General features: G+C 36.5%; 1 protein-coding gene across 4 annotated transcripts in view; it reads right to left on the reverse strand.

Moving 5' to 3' along the window:
* The window catches only part of lepr (leptin receptor), a 44,415-nt gene that overhangs the window by 15,810 nt on the left and 10,040 nt on the right, over window positions 1-18,565 (reverse strand). The window contains exons 1-6 of one of the 4 annotated variants that reach the window (XM_058779229.1): window positions 13,076-13,431; window positions 9,739-9,809; window positions 5,668-5,720; window positions 3,988-4,182; window positions 2,856-2,973; window positions 1,647-1,828 (exon numbers count right to left, since the gene is read on the reverse strand). In XM_058779229.1, the coding sequence (XP_058635212.1) occupies window positions 1,647-1,828; window positions 2,856-2,973; window positions 3,988-4,182; window positions 5,668-5,720; window positions 9,739-9,740 (550 nt within the window). In that variant the 5' untranslated portion in view covers window positions 9,741-9,809; window positions 13,076-13,431. Of the gene's footprint in view, window positions 1-1,646; window positions 1,829-2,855; window positions 2,974-3,987; window positions 4,183-5,667; window positions 5,741-9,738; window positions 9,810-13,075; window positions 13,432-18,565 lie in introns of those variants that run through there. The other 3 variants (XM_058779230.1, XM_058779231.1, XM_058779227.1) reach the window with 3 other exon arrangements.

Consider the following 18,565-nt stretch of genomic DNA (forward strand, 5'->3'; position numbering starts at 1 on the left):
ATTTATATACCTTTAAGAGTAATCGTGATTAACCATAATGACCATCAAATAAACCCTGTAAGGCCTACAACAACTCTATGTCTTGACATCCCAAAGGTAGAACACAGTCTCATAACGATAATAAGTCTCATCATTTTTTTAATGATCTTTATGAGATTAGTTTTTGACATTTCGCCATTCATGAGAATGTCTTCAACGGCTGTTATAAGAGGGTGGGGAATCTACTGCATTATGTAAAAAAGTTGTGGAGGGTGTGAATACGGCAAAAATCACCAGTTTAACATCTTCACACAAAATAGTTTCACAGGGGAATCCCCATTATTGAAGACTGGCAAAACATCTTTAGCAAATGGAAAACCAAGCCAGATACCTCCAATTAAAATTCATTAATTCTACAACGGTCCGATGGTGAACCATTTAGAGAGATTAAGAGAGTATGTCACATTAAGTACTTTTATGATGTTTTTTTATGAGCTTTTTTGTCCTTTCTGGAGTTTGACAGCTGCTGGTTTGGATATTTCACTAAAGCTTGTAACGACATAAAGGCACGTAAATGATGACAGAGTCTTAATGTATTTGCTGAGTATCCCTTTAAATCTCACTAATCTTACTAAAATGTTACAAAATCTTTTATTGTACCTGTACAATGACTAAAAAAGAGCTTGACTTAAGGTTTGGACCTGGTGAGTCGTTTAACCATGCCATTGTGAAATTCCATTTCAATCCACTGCCTGGAAAAACACTTGAACAGATGTGTATTCTTTAGCCTCCAGTTCTAAAGAACAAACACACCTGTTGCCCTGGCATCAGTCTCCATGAACTCCCGGGCTACAGTCATATATTTACAGGTTACTGTGAAGATGATTTTAGTTCATAATATATTTTCACAACTGTTTCTTCACAAAAAATAACTTTGTTAAAAAATAACATACTACAAGCTGTATGATCAGTCATTCGTCATTTATGCAAATGTATTACTGTAATATTTTACATTGGTCAGTAAATGAAGGAAACTTATGGTTATCACAAACAATATATAAAATGTTTGGCCATTTCTACTTGAGTTATCAAACTAAAACAACAGTTTAACTCAATTATGAACAAAAAAAATTTAGCAGTTTTCCCTGAGAAAGGTTTGTGTTATGAGACCATGTTTAAAAAACAAAAAAAGGAAATAAGTTAACTAAATCTGCAGTACATTTTTGCCAAAACGAAACTCAGCACTTCTAGGAACTTTACAGCCCTCAAAGTAAATATGGGAAATGAAGGAAATGAAATAGCTGGTTGCACTTTGATAACATAAGACTAACAAAATCAGCATTATTCGCAGAACTGTTCTGGAACTCACTTTCCCGTTCAGTCAGCCGGAGCTAAGCAATCAGATTCCAGTTTTTACTTAATGATTTCACAATGACAGAGCGATAAAATTATAGAACAACAGATAGAACAACAGATAGACTGACAGAATGGATAGAATGATAGATACACTAACAATAAAACGACAGAAAGATTGAACAAAAGACAGAACAACAGACAGAACAATAGACAGAATGAGAGATCGATAGATCTACATATGATAGATAGATAGATAGATAGATCAGAGATGAAGCTTTAAATAAAGCTGTAAATCATAATGCAGTTCTTACGCAGATGGTGTGTGCTGACTTGCATCTTGGGTGACAGTGCAATACTCCCATTTAAAGATATACTGATGTTCAATGAGACAGTTGCATCATTGACATGAAGAGAAATGGAGCACATGGCAGTATCTTCCCCGGCACACTGAGTAGCATGGTTTGCTTCATCTGAAAGTATATTCATCTGTACACTAAAATGAAAAAAAAAAAAAAAAAAGTTAATATAAAATAATTAAAACTTAATATCCATAACATTAGATTAAGCCTCTAAGGCTGCATTTATACTGCATGGTTCAAGTGACCCAATTCTGATTTTTTTCCTCCCATGTGGCACAGATCAGATATGGACCACGACCGTGTAAGCAGGAAAAAAAATAAAAATCACATGGATTCTGATATTCTCTGATCGGTTTCAGGCCTCATTCATATGTGGAAATAAATCTGATATGAATCGGACACAAATGTCCCTGCCTTTGATATACAATCACTGATGAACGCATTTGGTTTTAATTACTAAAAAAAAAAAAAAACACAGACGATGTGACATGCTTAACAATATCTATCACCCGAGTATTATTCCACTCGCAAGCTTTCAGCGGAGCTGCGTACATCACTGTCCTGAACAATTTGTTCTAGGCTATATAATTATTTTGATGTATAGATGTAACTATTGCATTAAAAACGTTTCCATATGAATTCCATGTCAATAAATTAAACTCAATGTACTATTTAAATTGATTTGTGATGTCATATATGCTATTTTTGGCTTGTTTCACGAAGTGCAGTGTAAAATGCCCACATCGGATACGGGTCACTTTTAAAAGAAATGTAAGCACGTCGTCCAAAAAATCGGATATAGTCACAAAATCGGAATTGGTCATCAAGACCTGCAGTGTAAATGCAGCCTAAGTAACTCATGCAAACAAAAATATTTATCATTTGGTGTCCTAAGTTTGGGATCAACACAGGCTAATTATTATCACAAAGGAAATAATCACAAGGTTAGAATCGTTATATAGCAGAGAAAACGTAAATAAAATGATTAGATCATTTAAAAGTTGACCATTAATAATATAGTATAGAGTCTAGATGTATTACATCACCTGCTTAATCCCCCCCACATACACACTTAATTTGTCCTAAATCCGATTTAAGCTCAAATAGGCACGACAGCCAATCAGTTGTCTGTGGAGAGCAGAATGAAAACAGAGGACTCACACTAATTGAGGTCTAACGGTGAGCAGACTTGCAGCGGCTGCTGCTCTGTGGCTCTTTGCATTACAAATCAAATTTGTCTGTTCACCTTCAAGCCAGCACAGGATGTCCAAACAGTTTCCTGAAAAGAGATTGCATTCCCTTGTTAGCTTCTTTCATCACAGCCTATCGCAATTAGAAACCTCTAGAAATAACATCTGCAAATTATTCCTATCAGAACACAGCCTCATTACATGGTGTGCGAATAACATGAAAGATACAATCACGATGCTTTGAATCAACATAAAATATTAATTATTCATCGTCTAGTTGAAATTCTGTCAGGATTGTTTTTAAGTTTTAGACTTGCACTAAGTTGAATGCTTTATATAATGTTAGGGAAAAAAATAAGCATCCACCTCTGAGTATTTGTATTGATTCCTTTTCTGTTTTTGCAGAGCAACTTCACATCTTAATAGGATTGCAAACCTTAACTTATTTTGCATTTAAATGCTGTAAATTTATTTGTAGACTTTAATTATTATCCTGAGGCCTACCGCAGAGAAGAGAAAGTAATGAGAATTGATTAGCATATGTAATGGCACCCATCTACTTCAATCCTCTCGGTTTCTCTGGTTCACAGCTGTAGCTAAGAGACCTCTTCACCTAACAGGTGAATCTGATGCAAATACAAACATAACTGCTTTTTTGAGACCTTGGAATTGCAAGACTAAGTCATAAATTGCCCTTCAAACTAATGTACAAAAGTTTGGAGTTATGAGATTTTTAATGCTTTTGAAAGAAGTCTCTAATGCTCACTGAGGCTGCATTTATTTGATCATAAACAATAGTAATATTGTGAACTATTATTACAATTTAAAATAACTGTTTTCTTTTTGAATATATTTTCAAATGTAATTTTCAGCAGCCATTACTCCAGTCTTCAGTGTCACATGATCCTTCAGAAATCATTCTAATATGCTGATTAGGTTTACAGATTATCAACTTAATTAGAAAATAAACAACACTGTGACTAACAATGTTTTTGACAAATATTACTAGTTCAACATTTTACAAGCATGAAAAACTTTACTTTACATGATCTTTCTTCATTTTGAAAATGAAATCATTCCGAAAGCACACAAATTGATTTTACCAGAAAGGGTGGGTGATTTACTTGAGAATTCTGGTTTTGTAGCATTTAGTAGCTGACACTGTCCTACAGGAGGGTGTTCAGAAAGACCATCGTCAAGTGTCTGAGCAAAGGGCAGCTCACAACATAGCACAGCCTTCCACTTCAGGTCTTCATAAACACCTTCACTGCCATCAGAAGGACTCAAAGCAGCAAGACCTGGAACACAAGGATCTCAATCTGAGTGACACTGATTTGCAATACTATTAAAATTTAACAAACAGTGGGGAAAAAAATCTTAGGGGACACACAGACCTTACGTATAAAAGAAAAATCTATTGATAGATTCAATTCCCAGAAATGCTCAGAATTGAACGTTCCTCTGAAAGCTACTCAAGGACGACACGACTGTGTAGGACTGCAACATAAGCATGCCATCATACAGTATATTTCCAAACAAAGATTTAGTACTTCTGAGTTTAAAAAAGTGTGTACTTACTCAAGAAAATTAACACTTCAATTTTGTTTTAAATAAAGAGCACAATTAATTTATTAAATGTAGAGTGTTAACTTTCTGCACCACTACATTTATCACTTGGAATTGCAAAAATAAGTTTCCTAAACACTCCCCCAACTTCCATTGGTTGTAAGACTGATGACCCCGCCCCCAAATAAATGCCAATAGTTGTGTTACTGTGTCGGGCTGGTCAGGATGATCAAACAGAGCAATAGTGACACAGTATTTACATTTTATATCAAATGGCATGCTCACAGTTGTCCCTGCATATTATGCTAGGATAAATATTTTGGCATTAAAATGTATACATTTCTGGCCAAATTATTTTTGTGATAAATGGCTGATATTACTATTTTCTATTTACTAAGTAAATGAACTAAAAATAAAATAAATCAATAATCAATAAATCAATATTTTGATTTCAATTTAGGCATCACAACAATATACCTTATGGTTCAATATGAAAAATAGGCCTAGATATTAATTTTGAGATTTTCTAAAGATTTCAGCAATGTTATCAAATTATTTTTTAAAGATAAACTTTGTTATTGTGTTAAAGTGTTAGATGATGGAAAAAGTAATCTAAATGTAAATAGGTAAAATGCATATTCACAGTTTAGGTTATATAAACACTGATCGATACCGATACTATTTTTTTTTTAAATCACCGATATCATCCGATAATCAATGTGGCTCTGATATATTGTCCATCCCTATTCATTTAAATAATTACAATAATATCCATTTTAATTTAACATTATTCAAAGCACTACTGCACTACTGTTACCCTGAAGGCCTATGGGCCTTTCTCATCTGTACAACTGTCTATATGTGAGGCCCCTAGGCGACCGTTAAAAGTTTATAGTCTGATTCATGATGTGGGTGTAATCATCTCCCTCCCACACCCCTTACTTTCAATCTACCTCTCTCTCTCACTACCTCTCTGTCTTCTTCTATCTCTCTGTCCATTCATCAGCCTCCTGCACTCTGTGCGCTCAACCATAACCCACACTAATGCATCTCTGAGGTGGGCAGAGGGACTGCTGACAGCTGGTGGGTACCCAGCATACTATGTAGGTCTTTGCTTCGACAGCAAATAGGAAATGGAAAACAATGAAAAGATGCTAGATACAGAATTTGAATGAAAACAGGAAGTGTAATTTTAGCTTAATGCATCAACGACTCACCTTGTGAAATGGTAATGAAATTCACTAGAAGAGCAAGCATGATAAACAGAGACCTGCGGGAAAGAGAGGACATTTGTAAAATGGTTCAGTATAGATATGACTCACTATCTTCAAGCTCAAACAGCGTGACAGCTTTTAGTTTACTCATTATATGACAGAGTCCCATTCCAGTGCTGCCTGAGTCAAAAGCACTTTTGTTGTTGTTTTTTTGAAAATGCGTCGAGCTAAATTAACTCGATTTTTACATTTTCTTATTAAATTCTGAATGGAGCCTATATAACGTCAGCATCACAATGCTAGCTTGTTGCTATTGTTTAGTATTATTTACATACGATTACTTTTTAATTTTTGTTTTCATTTTAATTTTTAGTTTGCGTTTTAGTCATTTTATGTGCTTGATTTTTTTTATGCGTTTATGTAAAAGTTTCTGGTCCCTATTGACCTATTGAAAAGTCACTGGGGACCAACAACTGTTTGGTTACCCACATTTTTTAAAACATCTTTTTTAACAGAAGACAGAAAGTCACGCAGGTTTACAACAACTTGAGGGTGAGTAAATGATGACAGTAGGGATGGGCGATATGGCCTAAAAAATGTATCACGATAATTTCAGGTATTTATTGCGATAACGATACCAATGACGATAATATATATACAGTGAGGAAAATAAGTATTTGAACACCCTGCTATTTTGCAAGTTCTCCCACTTAGAAATCATGGAGGGTCTGAAATTGTCATCGAGGTGCATGTCCACTGTGAGAGACATAATCTAAAAAAAATCCAGAAATCACAATGTATGATTTTTAACTATTTATTTGTATGATACAGCTGCAAATAAGTATTTGAACACCTGTCTATCAGCTAGAATTCTGACCCTCAAAGACCTGTTAGTCTGCCTTTAAAATGTCCACCTCCACTCCATTTATTATCCTAAATTAGATGCACCTGTTTGAGGTCGTTAGCTGCATAAAGACACCTGTCCACCCCATACAATCAGTAAGAATCCAACTACTAACATGGCTAAGACCAAAGAGCTGTCCAAAGACACTAGAGACAAAATTGTACACCTCCACAAGGCTGGAAAGGGCTACGGGAAATTGCCAAGCAGCTTGGTGAAAAAGGTCCACTGTTGGAGCAATCATTAGAAAATGGAAGAAGCTAAACATGACTGTCAATCTCCCTCGGACTGGGGCTCCATGCAAGATCTCACCTCGTGGGGCTCAATGATCCTAAGAAAGGTGAGAAATCAGCCCAGAACTACACGGGAGGAGCTGGTCAATGACCTGAAAAGAGCTGGGACCACCGCTTCCAAGGTTACTGTTGGTAATACACTAAGACGTCATGGTTTGAAATCATGCATGGCACGGAAGGTTCCCCTGCTTAAACCAGCACATGTCCAGGCCCGACTTAAGTTTGCCAATGACCATTTGGATGATCCAGAGGAGTCATGGGAGAAAGTCATGTGGTCAGATGAGACCAAAATAGAACTTTTGGTCATAATTCCACTAAACGTGTTTGGAGGAAGAAGAATGATGAGTACCATCCCAAGAACACCATCCCTACTGTGAAGCATGGGGTGGTAGCATCATGCTTTGGGGTGTTTTTCTGCACATGGGACAGGGCGACTGCACTGTATTAAGGAGAGGATGACCGGGGCCATGTATTGCGAGATTTTGGGGAACAACCTCCTTCCCTCAGTTAGAGCATTGAAGATGGGTCGAGGCTGGGTCTTCCAACATGACAATGACCAAGCACACAGCCAGGATAACCAAGGAGTGGCTCTGTAAGAAGCATATCAAGGTTCTGGCGTGGCCTAGCCAGTCTCCAGACCTAAACCCAATAGAGAATCTTTGAGGGAGCTCAAACTCCGTGTTTCTCAGCGACAGGCCAGAAACCTGACTGATCTAGAGAAGATCTGTGTGGAGGAGGGCCAAAATCCTCCTGCAGTGTGTGCAAACCTGGTGAAAACTACAGGAAACGCTTTGACTGCTGTAATTGCAAACAAAGGCTACTGTACCAAATATTAACATTGATTTTCTCAGGTGTTCAAATACTTATTTGCAGCTGTATCATACAAATAAATAGTTAAAAATCATACATTGTGATTTCTGGATTTTTTTTTAGATTATGTCTCTCACAGTGGACATGCACCTACGATGACAATTTCAGACCCCTCCATGATTTCTAAGTGGGAGAACTTGCAAAATAGCAGGGTGTTCAAATACTTATTTTCCTCACTGTATATATATATATATATATACACACACTAACTGGGGGAAAATCCGGTCCCGTTCCACTCCCGGAAGAATTACTCCCATTCCCTCCCACTCCCGTTTTTTTTTTTATTATTATTATTTTTTTTTTTTAATTAATTTATTTTTGGCCGAAATCTGTCAGTTACAGTCACAGCGTGCCCACCTTAGTTGAATAAAAACCCAAAATGTAGTTTTTTGTTATTATATTGAACTGAAAGCCAGTTTATGCAAAGTGTAGGCTACGTTGCACACATTAAATTTTATGTAAATCATCCATGCTAACACACACGTTTTCTATTTGAATTTTGTTCTTTCATTTGAAAGTAGACATTTCACTCTCTATAGACCTAAAGCGCACCCTGTTTGCTTTAAAGCGCAACGTTTCGTTGTTATTCTGAGTGTAAACAAATAAACGTAGAGTCTTTACAGATTCGAAAGATGTATTAGGCTACTTTTATCTGTATGACCAAAAATTACGGATATTTTAAGAGCAAGTGAGCGCACCGGCGCCTGTCCTGCAGCGAGCGCGCTATTCAGCTCCACTCTCCACACAAACACTTCAGTAGCGCACATTTCTCTATATTAACATCGTATTGAGCGACCATGTAAAGTTGCTACTACGTACATCTTTCAGATGAAAAGCCATATTTGAGGTCGATGAATGATAGTGTGTATTACCACACAGACCAGCCATTAACGATCTGTCCGTCACGGACTGCGTCATTCACTTAACCAGCCACACCAAAGCAAACAGGAGGAGAGCGAGACAGGGCAACTAGTTCCGAATTAAAATATACAGTTTATAGTTTATTTATATAAAAGGTATATTTGTCTATAAAGTTGGGTATCAAGCGCGCAAAACTATGTCATCAACTAGACTTATCGTTATTATCGCGAGGAGACATTTTTATCGTGAGGAGAATTTTCAACGGTATATCGCAAACGATAAGATATCGCCCATCCCTAGATGACAGTTTTCATTATTGGGTGAACTACCCCTCTAAATGTGGTTCACGAGTTTGCCTGCCCATCTAATCCTGATGGTTAATGGTAAACAAACTTGGTTTGCTGTCCTCAATGGAGGCTCAAACCCAATGCTCCGCTTAAGCTCCGAGTTTAAAACCCCACTGCAGTGCTACATAGAGGGAGAAAAACAGAAATAGAGGAGGAGATGGGGAGGTGGAAGGATGCCGGAAGAATTGTCGCTGGGACAGCACAATGACTGCTACTTATATAGACTTATATAGACAGGACTGAATGATTAGCCTCCTCCCGAACCTACATTTGGAACTTCATTTGAGGACAAAGGTAAATTAACACACACAAACTAAACATCCATTACCAGACGATAAATATCCAGTATCATCTGATAATGATAAATGTAAAAATCTGTAATATTATTTTTATTATATTATTATAAGTCTATTTTCAGTAGAAAAGTTTAAGTAAGATTGCTTAAAACCACACAGCATGCCTCTACCCATCAAGCTACATAGTTTGGAAAACGTTAAGAAAAGGAAGTTAGAAGAAAGTGTCATCAAACTCAATCTCTTAAAGAACATTTGTCTTTCATAATCTTTCAAGATTTCAAGAACTGGGTAATATTGTGCAATACTGTGCAATGTGTGTGCAATATTACTTGGCCAGTTGTACTTATTCCACAACAAAATGACCAAATTACTCACAGAAATACAAATTCCCTCTCATTAAAAATTTATTAATCACTTTGAAATGAGTAATCAATGATATAAAGCAACACTCAAAAGAAGCCATGCTAAATTCCAAGCCCTAATAAAATCTAATTAGAGATACTTACATAATTTCATATGATTGTGAGCATCATTTCTCTTCTTGATGGAGTGATGGAGTATAAGAGAGGAATGGCCTCTGTGTGAGAAGATAGACAAATTTGATTTAAATTAAACACTGAAGAAGAAGAACGCAGGAATAGTTTTACTCTCTTAAGGGATGCAGAAGTCAGAGTCACTTAAATGGAAAATAAAGCAGGCAAAACTTTTCTGGCATGCATTAAACATATCAGGCAGTAATATGACACCGGCTTCAAGTGAATTACTCTGCTCTAACTATATTTGCTTTTGATTCCCTGGCTTACTCTCTCTGATGAGACAAGTCACCTTTCTTGTACAAGGCAATAGCATGCATGACTGCTTCCCTCTTGGTATCAATTTCCTCTGCTCCTGGATGTACTGAAATGCTAGGTTAAATTAACAAAGTGCAACACTGTTTTGATTGTGTGCCTGCGCAAACATGTTAACGACAGCAACACCCATGTTTAGCATTTCCTGCCATTTTATTCTGAGCAATATTGTGAAATCTAAAACCTGTTTTGCCACAATGCTGCGATGACGAGTCAGAACACAAGTGACCTAATAAACTACGGAAAAGCATACAAAAATAATGCTGCATAACCTGCAAATAAAACACTACAGGCCCCATAATGCAATGCTTTTTACGCCATCTGTTAGAGCCACCTGGAGTTACTGCTGAACCAAACATGATATAAGATAATCTGACATAAAAACAGGACAGACGTGAATATGCAGGGAGACAAGGCAAGTGGCCATTCACTTCAGTAAAGCCTTTTTTCCAGGAAGGCTCTTGTGAACATCTCATATATTCATGTAAAGTCTCCTATCAAATATCAAAATAACTTTCATGATGTTCAATTTTGTGTCAACAACATAAAACCAAATGCTCACCAAAATGAATATTAAATCGGGCAGAATACTAGAACATCTCAAAGCTGAAACATTCAGTGTTGCTTGCTTTGACTGTTGCAATGAGGAGGGAAAACTGTAATATTGTGAAGCCACTCAATGGAAAAAGTCCAGATGTTCTGGGATAGGTCTAATGTTTAACCTACGTGTAAATTAAATGGTGCAGAACTGGGAAATGTTAAAAATAAATAAATAAAAAAAAACGAACAATGAATGTTAACCCCTAAATGACCAATTTAAAGTGACACAACGGTGATAATTAATGCTCTTAAGGGATCTGAACCCAAAATCTTTCAGTTACAAGCCCAGATCTTTAACTATTTTAGTTACAATTATTTTTAATTAGAGGATTAAGAATTAATCATTGTATCAGAGTTAATAATCAACTGGAATAATTACTCTTCTCATTTACTACATAGTCAAATGCGATGCCACATCCAACAGACATTCTCTACTTGATGGGTTCCTTTCAAAAACTGGTTAAAAAAAAAATCAAATCACATTCAAGTTAGACAGAAGACCTATCTTAACACATCTGGACTTTGTTTTCCATTGAGTGGCTTCAGTGTATCACTGTTTCCCTCCTCACTGCAATAGTCAAAGCAAGCAACACATTGAGTGCATCAGCTTTGAGATGTTAGCATTCTGCCTGAGTTAATATTCATTTTGGTGGTGTTGACACAAAATTGAACCATTATGAATAATATAATCAAATTAAAAATGTATTTCCACTGTGGTACGCAAGCTTCTGGTATAGCATTCTCTCATAACAAGCTATGGTAGTAGCAAACTCAATACAGTAGCTATATTTTATATATTATTAACTAGTAAACATAACGTTTTGGTATATTATGTTAAACCATACATTGTAATTATGAGTCCAAGAAGCTCTAAATAGCTTTAGTGTAAAGGTAATTCGTACAATATTCCTTTGTACTGTCATATAACACTTCCTCAAGATTTAATTTTGAGCATGATTTTCTCACAATTTCCATACACTGTGCTGCACCAGAAGTTCTGTGGCCACTGAGGCAAAATGAGGTGGTGATCGTGCATAGTCCATCACATTATGCTGACGGTTTCGACAAAAGCATATTTTGCATATACTGTCTTTAAAGGTTTATGTGAGTTATGTGAAAAAAAAAATCGCCTGGATTTAATGGGATTTTTACTTCCGGAACCAACTGTTGCACTCTAGTTAGAGATTGTCATAACTGGATCATCATGTAGTTGCTTATATCCCAGAGTTGCAATAAACACTCCAAAAATTCAAATGTGTGTTACTTTTTGCTTTGGATTATCCTTATTAGTAAGGATGTTTGTTGTAATCTCTTGTACCATTTCAGTTTTCTTCAGTTGCATGATATTTAATTTTTTTTTTTTTTCTATTGTTACTTATACTATGTCTGTATCTCAATTTTCTGTACATTATTGTACCATGATATGCAACTGCAATCATGTCTGATTGTCTACGGTCCACTTAACTGATTAATTGATTGTGAAAGGACTGTTACGATTATGTGAATCGACTGTCTATTGTATTTCGGCTTTTGTACAGCGTCCATGAGCTTGGGAAAGGCGCCATATAAATTAAACATATTATTATTATTATTATTATTATTATTATTATTTAAACCCTAATTATAATTCATTTTATAATCTGCTTAATTTACAAAAAATAATGTATTTGCATTAAACAACATTAAAATTAATTTGTATCTCTTATTTGCTTCGTATGGGTTGATAAAACAGCCAAACAATGAAGCTGTAATCATACTTCCATTACATTTATTTGTAACGTCTACTGTTACGCTTGTAACTTTTTTTTCTCCATCAAATCCTCAGTTCACTCCACATGACTATCAGCTCATTCAGCCCTTCTGTTCATTGTGATCGGACACATCCAAAAGAGATGATTCTCAGTTCAAGGAGTCGGTTCAGTGATTAGTTGACTCGCGAACTGCTCGGACGGATTTGTAAACCGGTTCAAAAGATTCACTAAAAGTTCCAACTCAACAGAACGACTCGTTCACGAATTGGACATATGGCCACGGACGGAAGCACTGACATTGCTCCGGACACAAAGGAGGAAACCCCAAGATAATGAATAATACTGCCACTAATATTCAGCTACAAAGTAAATCCACAACATGAATCGTTTCAGTGTAACATTAATCTGGAAGAACATTATCCACTTACGACTGTTTAGATAAGCACGCACAAAACAGCTCACTAAATTACAAAAGGTGAGTAAAGAAATAGGAAACCAATAAAAAGGTCTTCGTGGTTTTGTGATTAAAAGATCTCAAGCGCGATTAAGTGGCTTGCTAAAAGTGAAGGACAGTTTTACCGCTATTACAGCTGCCTGAGCTCATCCGCTTGAACTCAGAGTGAAATATGTGCAGAATGTCTCACCTGAGGTGATCGCACTCTGGCTGTCCGTGGATTTGATCCAACTACACTGGCAAAGTCTTACTGTACGTGTCCTACTTCGCTTAAAAACGAGGAAAAGGCTCCAGATCCAGAGTTTAGCTCTTCTTCCTGTAATGAAGAGTGTCTGTGGTCGGGTATACAGACTAGGAGAGGCGTGAGACTTTCCTAATGTTTCCAGAGCTCGGCATCCTGAGCTCGAGCGCTGCCGCCGCCGCCGCTTTGAGGGAGGGGCACCAGCTACGGAGCGTATTGCGTCACACCATAATCATCTTCATTGTTTAATTTTTGGCAAGGGAAAGAAAGTCTGCAGCATTTGTTTTATTTAACAACGTACACACCTTCCTAGAGGAAATGTTTGAATACTTCTTTATTGTACTCTATTCCAGTGAAATTCACTCAGCTAGCCTAAATATATTCTGGTTATCTAGCCTAATTTATTTATTTTCAGCCGTAAGCGCTTAAGAACGAGCTACATAATAACAAAATAAATAATATATTTTAGATGAAATTTCTCACAAATACTGATAATGTGGTATTTTTAACAATGATATACTATAGTTATTGTTTCAACAGATCTGTAAAGGGTAATAATCAAATATACTGAATAATGAATCGGTAATTGAATAAAATGTATCACTTGCACTGTTGCAGTTTAGCGACATTACGTCATCCAAATGACCTCAACATGCTGTCATCACCTAAAGTGAGCGCGAGGAGGCTCCCACGTGACGTTTTATGCATGATCTTACATGGGATCAATGTGGTAACCACACGATGAGGTCAAATTAAATTTAGAACTAATACTTAATCCATATCTCACTTATGAAAACAGATTTGTGACCCTGGACCACAAAACCAGTCAAAAGGGTAAATTTTGTGAAATTGAGATTTATACATCACCTGGAGGCTGAATAAATAAGCTTTCCATTGATGTATGGTTTGTTAGGATGGAACAATATTTGGCTGAGATACAACTATTTGAAAATCTGGAATCTGAGGGTGCAAAAAAAAATCTAAATATTGAGAATATCGCCTTTAAAGTTGTCCAAATTAAGTCCTTAGCAATAATCAAATATTAAGTTTTGATATATCTTCATAGAACATGACCTTTACTTAATATCCTAATGATTTTTGGCATAAAAGAAAAATCTATAATTTTGACCCATACAATGTATTTTTGGCTATTGCTACAAATATATCCGTGTGACTTATGACTGGTTTTGTGGTCCAGCCAGGGCCACATTTATTAATATTTAGACCCTATCACTTATTATAGCTTTTCATAACACAAGCAAATATATTTGATTTCATCAATATTTAGGTATATTATTAAACTTAAGTATTATAGCAATATTAAAGCATTTATTTGTCTCTGCCTTGACATCTGTTAGACCTTGGATGATGTTGAAGCCATGGGCGATTTTCAGTTACATTAAATACTCACAAACATTTGAGTCACATATAAATGGATAAACAAACACCAAAGTGGTACAGAAGTTGATAATGATGCTCAGAGGCTCAAATGTTTATCAACCTTTATCAGCCTTTTACAGGCCCATATACACATAATGCTGCTACAGCCTGTGCTCACAATAACCATTTAAATGCATGACATGCACTATGTGGCCCCTCTCATGCTGTGATCTAGACCAAGAACACCATGTATCTCCACAGAAGTTCACAGCAGGTTGGAGACAGTCAGCAGGATGCAATTTTGGTGGCAGCCAGCTTATCAAAACCTTATCAAAATCAAAACTTTAAAATCCATTACCATAGAAACATATTAGGATTAGACATACAGCTGTGAAAAATAAAGATATATATATACAACTGAAGAACCATTTTCAAAATATTAACTATATGGACAAAAATATTGGGACACACCTCTTAATTAAATTCATTCAAGCATGGTACTGTGATAGGATGCCACCTTTGCAATAAGTCAGTTTGTGAAATTTCATCCCTGCTAGATATTCTACTGTCAACTGTAAGTGGTATTATTGGAAAGTGGAAGAGCAGCAAGTCCACGTAAAGTCACAGAGCGGGGTCATCGAGTGCTGAGGCACATAGTGCATGGAAGTCACCACCACTGATTCCATAACTGAAGAGTTACAAACTTTCACTGGCATTAATATCAGTTCAATGGAATGGGTTTCCATGGTGGAGCAGCTGCATGCAAGCCTCAAATCACCAAGTACAATACCAAGTGGTGAATGCAGTGGTGTAAAGCATGGTGCCACTGAACCCTGGAGCAATGGAAATGTGTTTTGTGTTTGGCAGTCTGATGAGCAAGTCTGGCGGATACCAAGAGAACGTTACCTGCCTGACTGTCACATATGGTGGAGGAGAGATGACTGTTTTTCAGGAGCTAAACTAGGCCACTTCTTTCCAGTGAAGGGAAATCTTAATCAGCATACCAAGACCATTTTTGACAATGCCATGCTTCCAACTTTGTGGGAACAGTTTGGGGAAGGCACTTTTCAATACCAGCATGACTGTGCCCCATCCAATAAGAAATGATTGGATGAGTTTGGTGTGGAAGAATTTGACTGGTCCGCACAGAGCCCTGACCTCAACTCTATCGAATAACTTTGGGATGAACTGGAATGGAGATTTTGAGCCAGGCCTTCTCGTTCAACATCAGTGCCTGACCTCACAAATGCTCTACTGAATGAATTTGCAAAGCTTCCCATAGAGACACTCCAAAAACTTAAAAAGTATGGTGGCCCAGTAGTGCACAACACAATAAAATCTCTGCAATGAAATCACTACAAGACAACGCATGGGACTAATTTAATTGTGTTGTGCTAATTTCACTGTGTTGTTGATTGTTTCTGTTGTATTACCCAATTCAATTTTTGAGCCTGGTCAGTACCTGGATGGCTTGTTTCCATTGTGTTGTGGCTTGTTTCCGTCATGTTGTGCTAATTTCATTGTATTGAGGCTTGTTTCCATCGTGTTGTGCTAATTTTGTTGTGTTGCGGCTTGTTACTGTTGTGTTGTGACTTGTTTCTGTTGTGTTGTGCTAATTTTGTTGTATGGCAGCTTGTTTTTTGTTGTGCTAATTTTGTTGTGTTGTGGCTTATTTCCTTTTGTGTTGCAACTTGTCTCCGTTGCGTTGCGATTTGTTTCCATTGTGTTGTGCTAATTTTGTTGTTTTGCAGCTTGTTTCCATCGTGTTGTGCTAATTTTTGTTGTGTTGTGGCTTGATTCCATTGTGTTGTGGCAATTGTTTCTGTCATGTTGTGCTAATTTTGTTGTTTTGCGGCTTGTTTGCGTTGTGTTGTGTTAATTGCATTGTATTGCGGCTTGTTTCCGTTGTGTTGTGCTAATTTTATTGTGTTGTGGCTTGTTTCCATTGTGTTGTGCTAATTTTATTGTGTTGTGGCTTGTTTCCATTGTGTTGTGCTAATTTTGTTGTTGCGGCTTGCTTCCATTGTGCTACGGAGCTACGTTCAACTTAAGCTTACAATGCTATTGGGAAATGCAGCCCAGGTGTCCCAATACTAATAATTTTTTTTTTTTTTTATCATTTTATCATTATATTAGATGATTCATCCATTTAGTATTAAGGGTCATGCCATTTTTTATTTATATTTGTATCATCCATTAATAAAACTGACTAAAATGCATTGCAAATAGATGCTTGTTTGTTTAAAGCAGTCATAGCATTCATGTTGTTCTCCCCACAGGCTTTGCAAGGTTAGGTATTGCCGCAGTAAAAAGTGACAGCATAAAAGATGCATTTGTGTGGGTATGTTTGCATGTGGGCTGCCAATGTTAGGTATGAGTCTCAGCGTAGTGTAGGTGTTCTTTGACAGCAGGGGGGTTGACGCTCTCCTTCTGCCCAGGTCTGACCATGAAGAATGAGACTAGTCATGCATAGCATGAGCTGTGGTTAAATCACTAGCGCCTGGGAAGCCCTGCAAAGTCTGAATGGCGAGGGCACAGGAGCATCACCAAGGGAGACATTTCAAATGAGTCATTACATGGCCTCTAATACTGCATTATGGCTGCACAGCAACTGTTGCACCAATATGCAATGATTGTTATGAAGTAATAGCATTAGAAATTCTTCAAAATGCCACGAGTCTACACTGAGAAAAATGATTTTGTGGTGAAGTAAATACTACATAAAAACAAATGTAATTTCTACATTAAATAATTTAGTTCAGGCAATATATTTAAAAAATTAAGTAAATTCTATATTATTACTCAATTTAAGCTTGTAGAAATTAACATTTGAACTTATAAGTATATTTTACTTAGAATTGTTTGTTATGTTTACAAGGATTCTATAAGTTATGATCCCGTTTTTCCCATCATGCACTGGGGCATGAATAATTAAAAAGGTAACATTTTTCACTGTTTTTGAGTTGTATTTACACTATTTTATGGTTGCTTTTGTTGTTAGATTTAATAACTTACTGTTTTGTGACATCTGGAGTTCATTTTCTACTCAAAAATGACCCATTCATACTTGTACACTATTCACTAATTGTTACCGTCATTGTGTATGGTGTACCAGGTGAAGTCTCTGTTACTTTCAGTAGTAATTGTTATGGGTGGACATATTAGTTTAAAAGGATAACAAGCTGTGTACTTGATTACTTACACGTTTGAACATATACCACATGATTTCATAGCATGTTTTTTTCCCCCAGTGCTACATTAAGTAAATTTTATAAACCGTGATTGAGTGAAATGTAGCAGTACAGGTACTGACCAATATTTGAAGATCTAAAATAAGTTAAAATGTTATTTAGATTCAACTCAATTAATTAAATCTTTAATATAAATGAGTTTAAATGTTAAATTAACACAACTTGAAATTACTTAGTAGATTATATCATGTTGCATGTTTTAAGTAAAGAATGTTGAGTGAACTCAAATATTTAAGTTCATATAACAAAGATTATCTTGTTTATTTTAAGTAAAATTGTTCCAAGTTGGGTTTACTTAAAAAGTGTGATGCAAAAATGGTGCATATATATTTTAAGTAAATCTAACACATCAGTTTTACCAGTGTAGGAGAGCATTGTGTTTATCTGTTGTAACTCATATATTGCATCTGTCATTTCAAAACACTGTAGGGGTGTAACCCCGGAGTCCTTGCCAGATTCCCTCCACTGGCCGTTATCAATCATGGTCTCCTAATAATCCCCATCCACTTGATTGGCTCTATGTCTCTCTCTCCTCTCCACCTGTAGCTGGTGTGTGGTGAGCGCACTGGTGCCATTGTCCTGTGGCTCCTGTCGCATCATCCAAGTGGATGCTGCACACTGGTGGTGGTTGAGGAGAGACCCCCCAACCCCCCACATGATTGTAAAGCGCTTTGGGTGTATAGCAATACACAATAAAGCGCTATATAAATTCATCATTCATTCATTCATTCAGTTCAAGGCCTGTGTCACAATATGCACACTATACTGTATTGTAGGTGAAATGAAGTTCTTTAAGAATTGTTCACTA

The sequence above is a fragment of the Onychostoma macrolepis genome, chromosome 06, assembly GCF_012432095.1.
Source record: "Onychostoma macrolepis isolate SWU-2019 chromosome 06, ASM1243209v1, whole genome shotgun sequence".
Taxonomy (NCBI): Eukaryota; Metazoa; Chordata; class Actinopteri; order Cypriniformes; family Cyprinidae; genus Onychostoma; species Onychostoma macrolepis.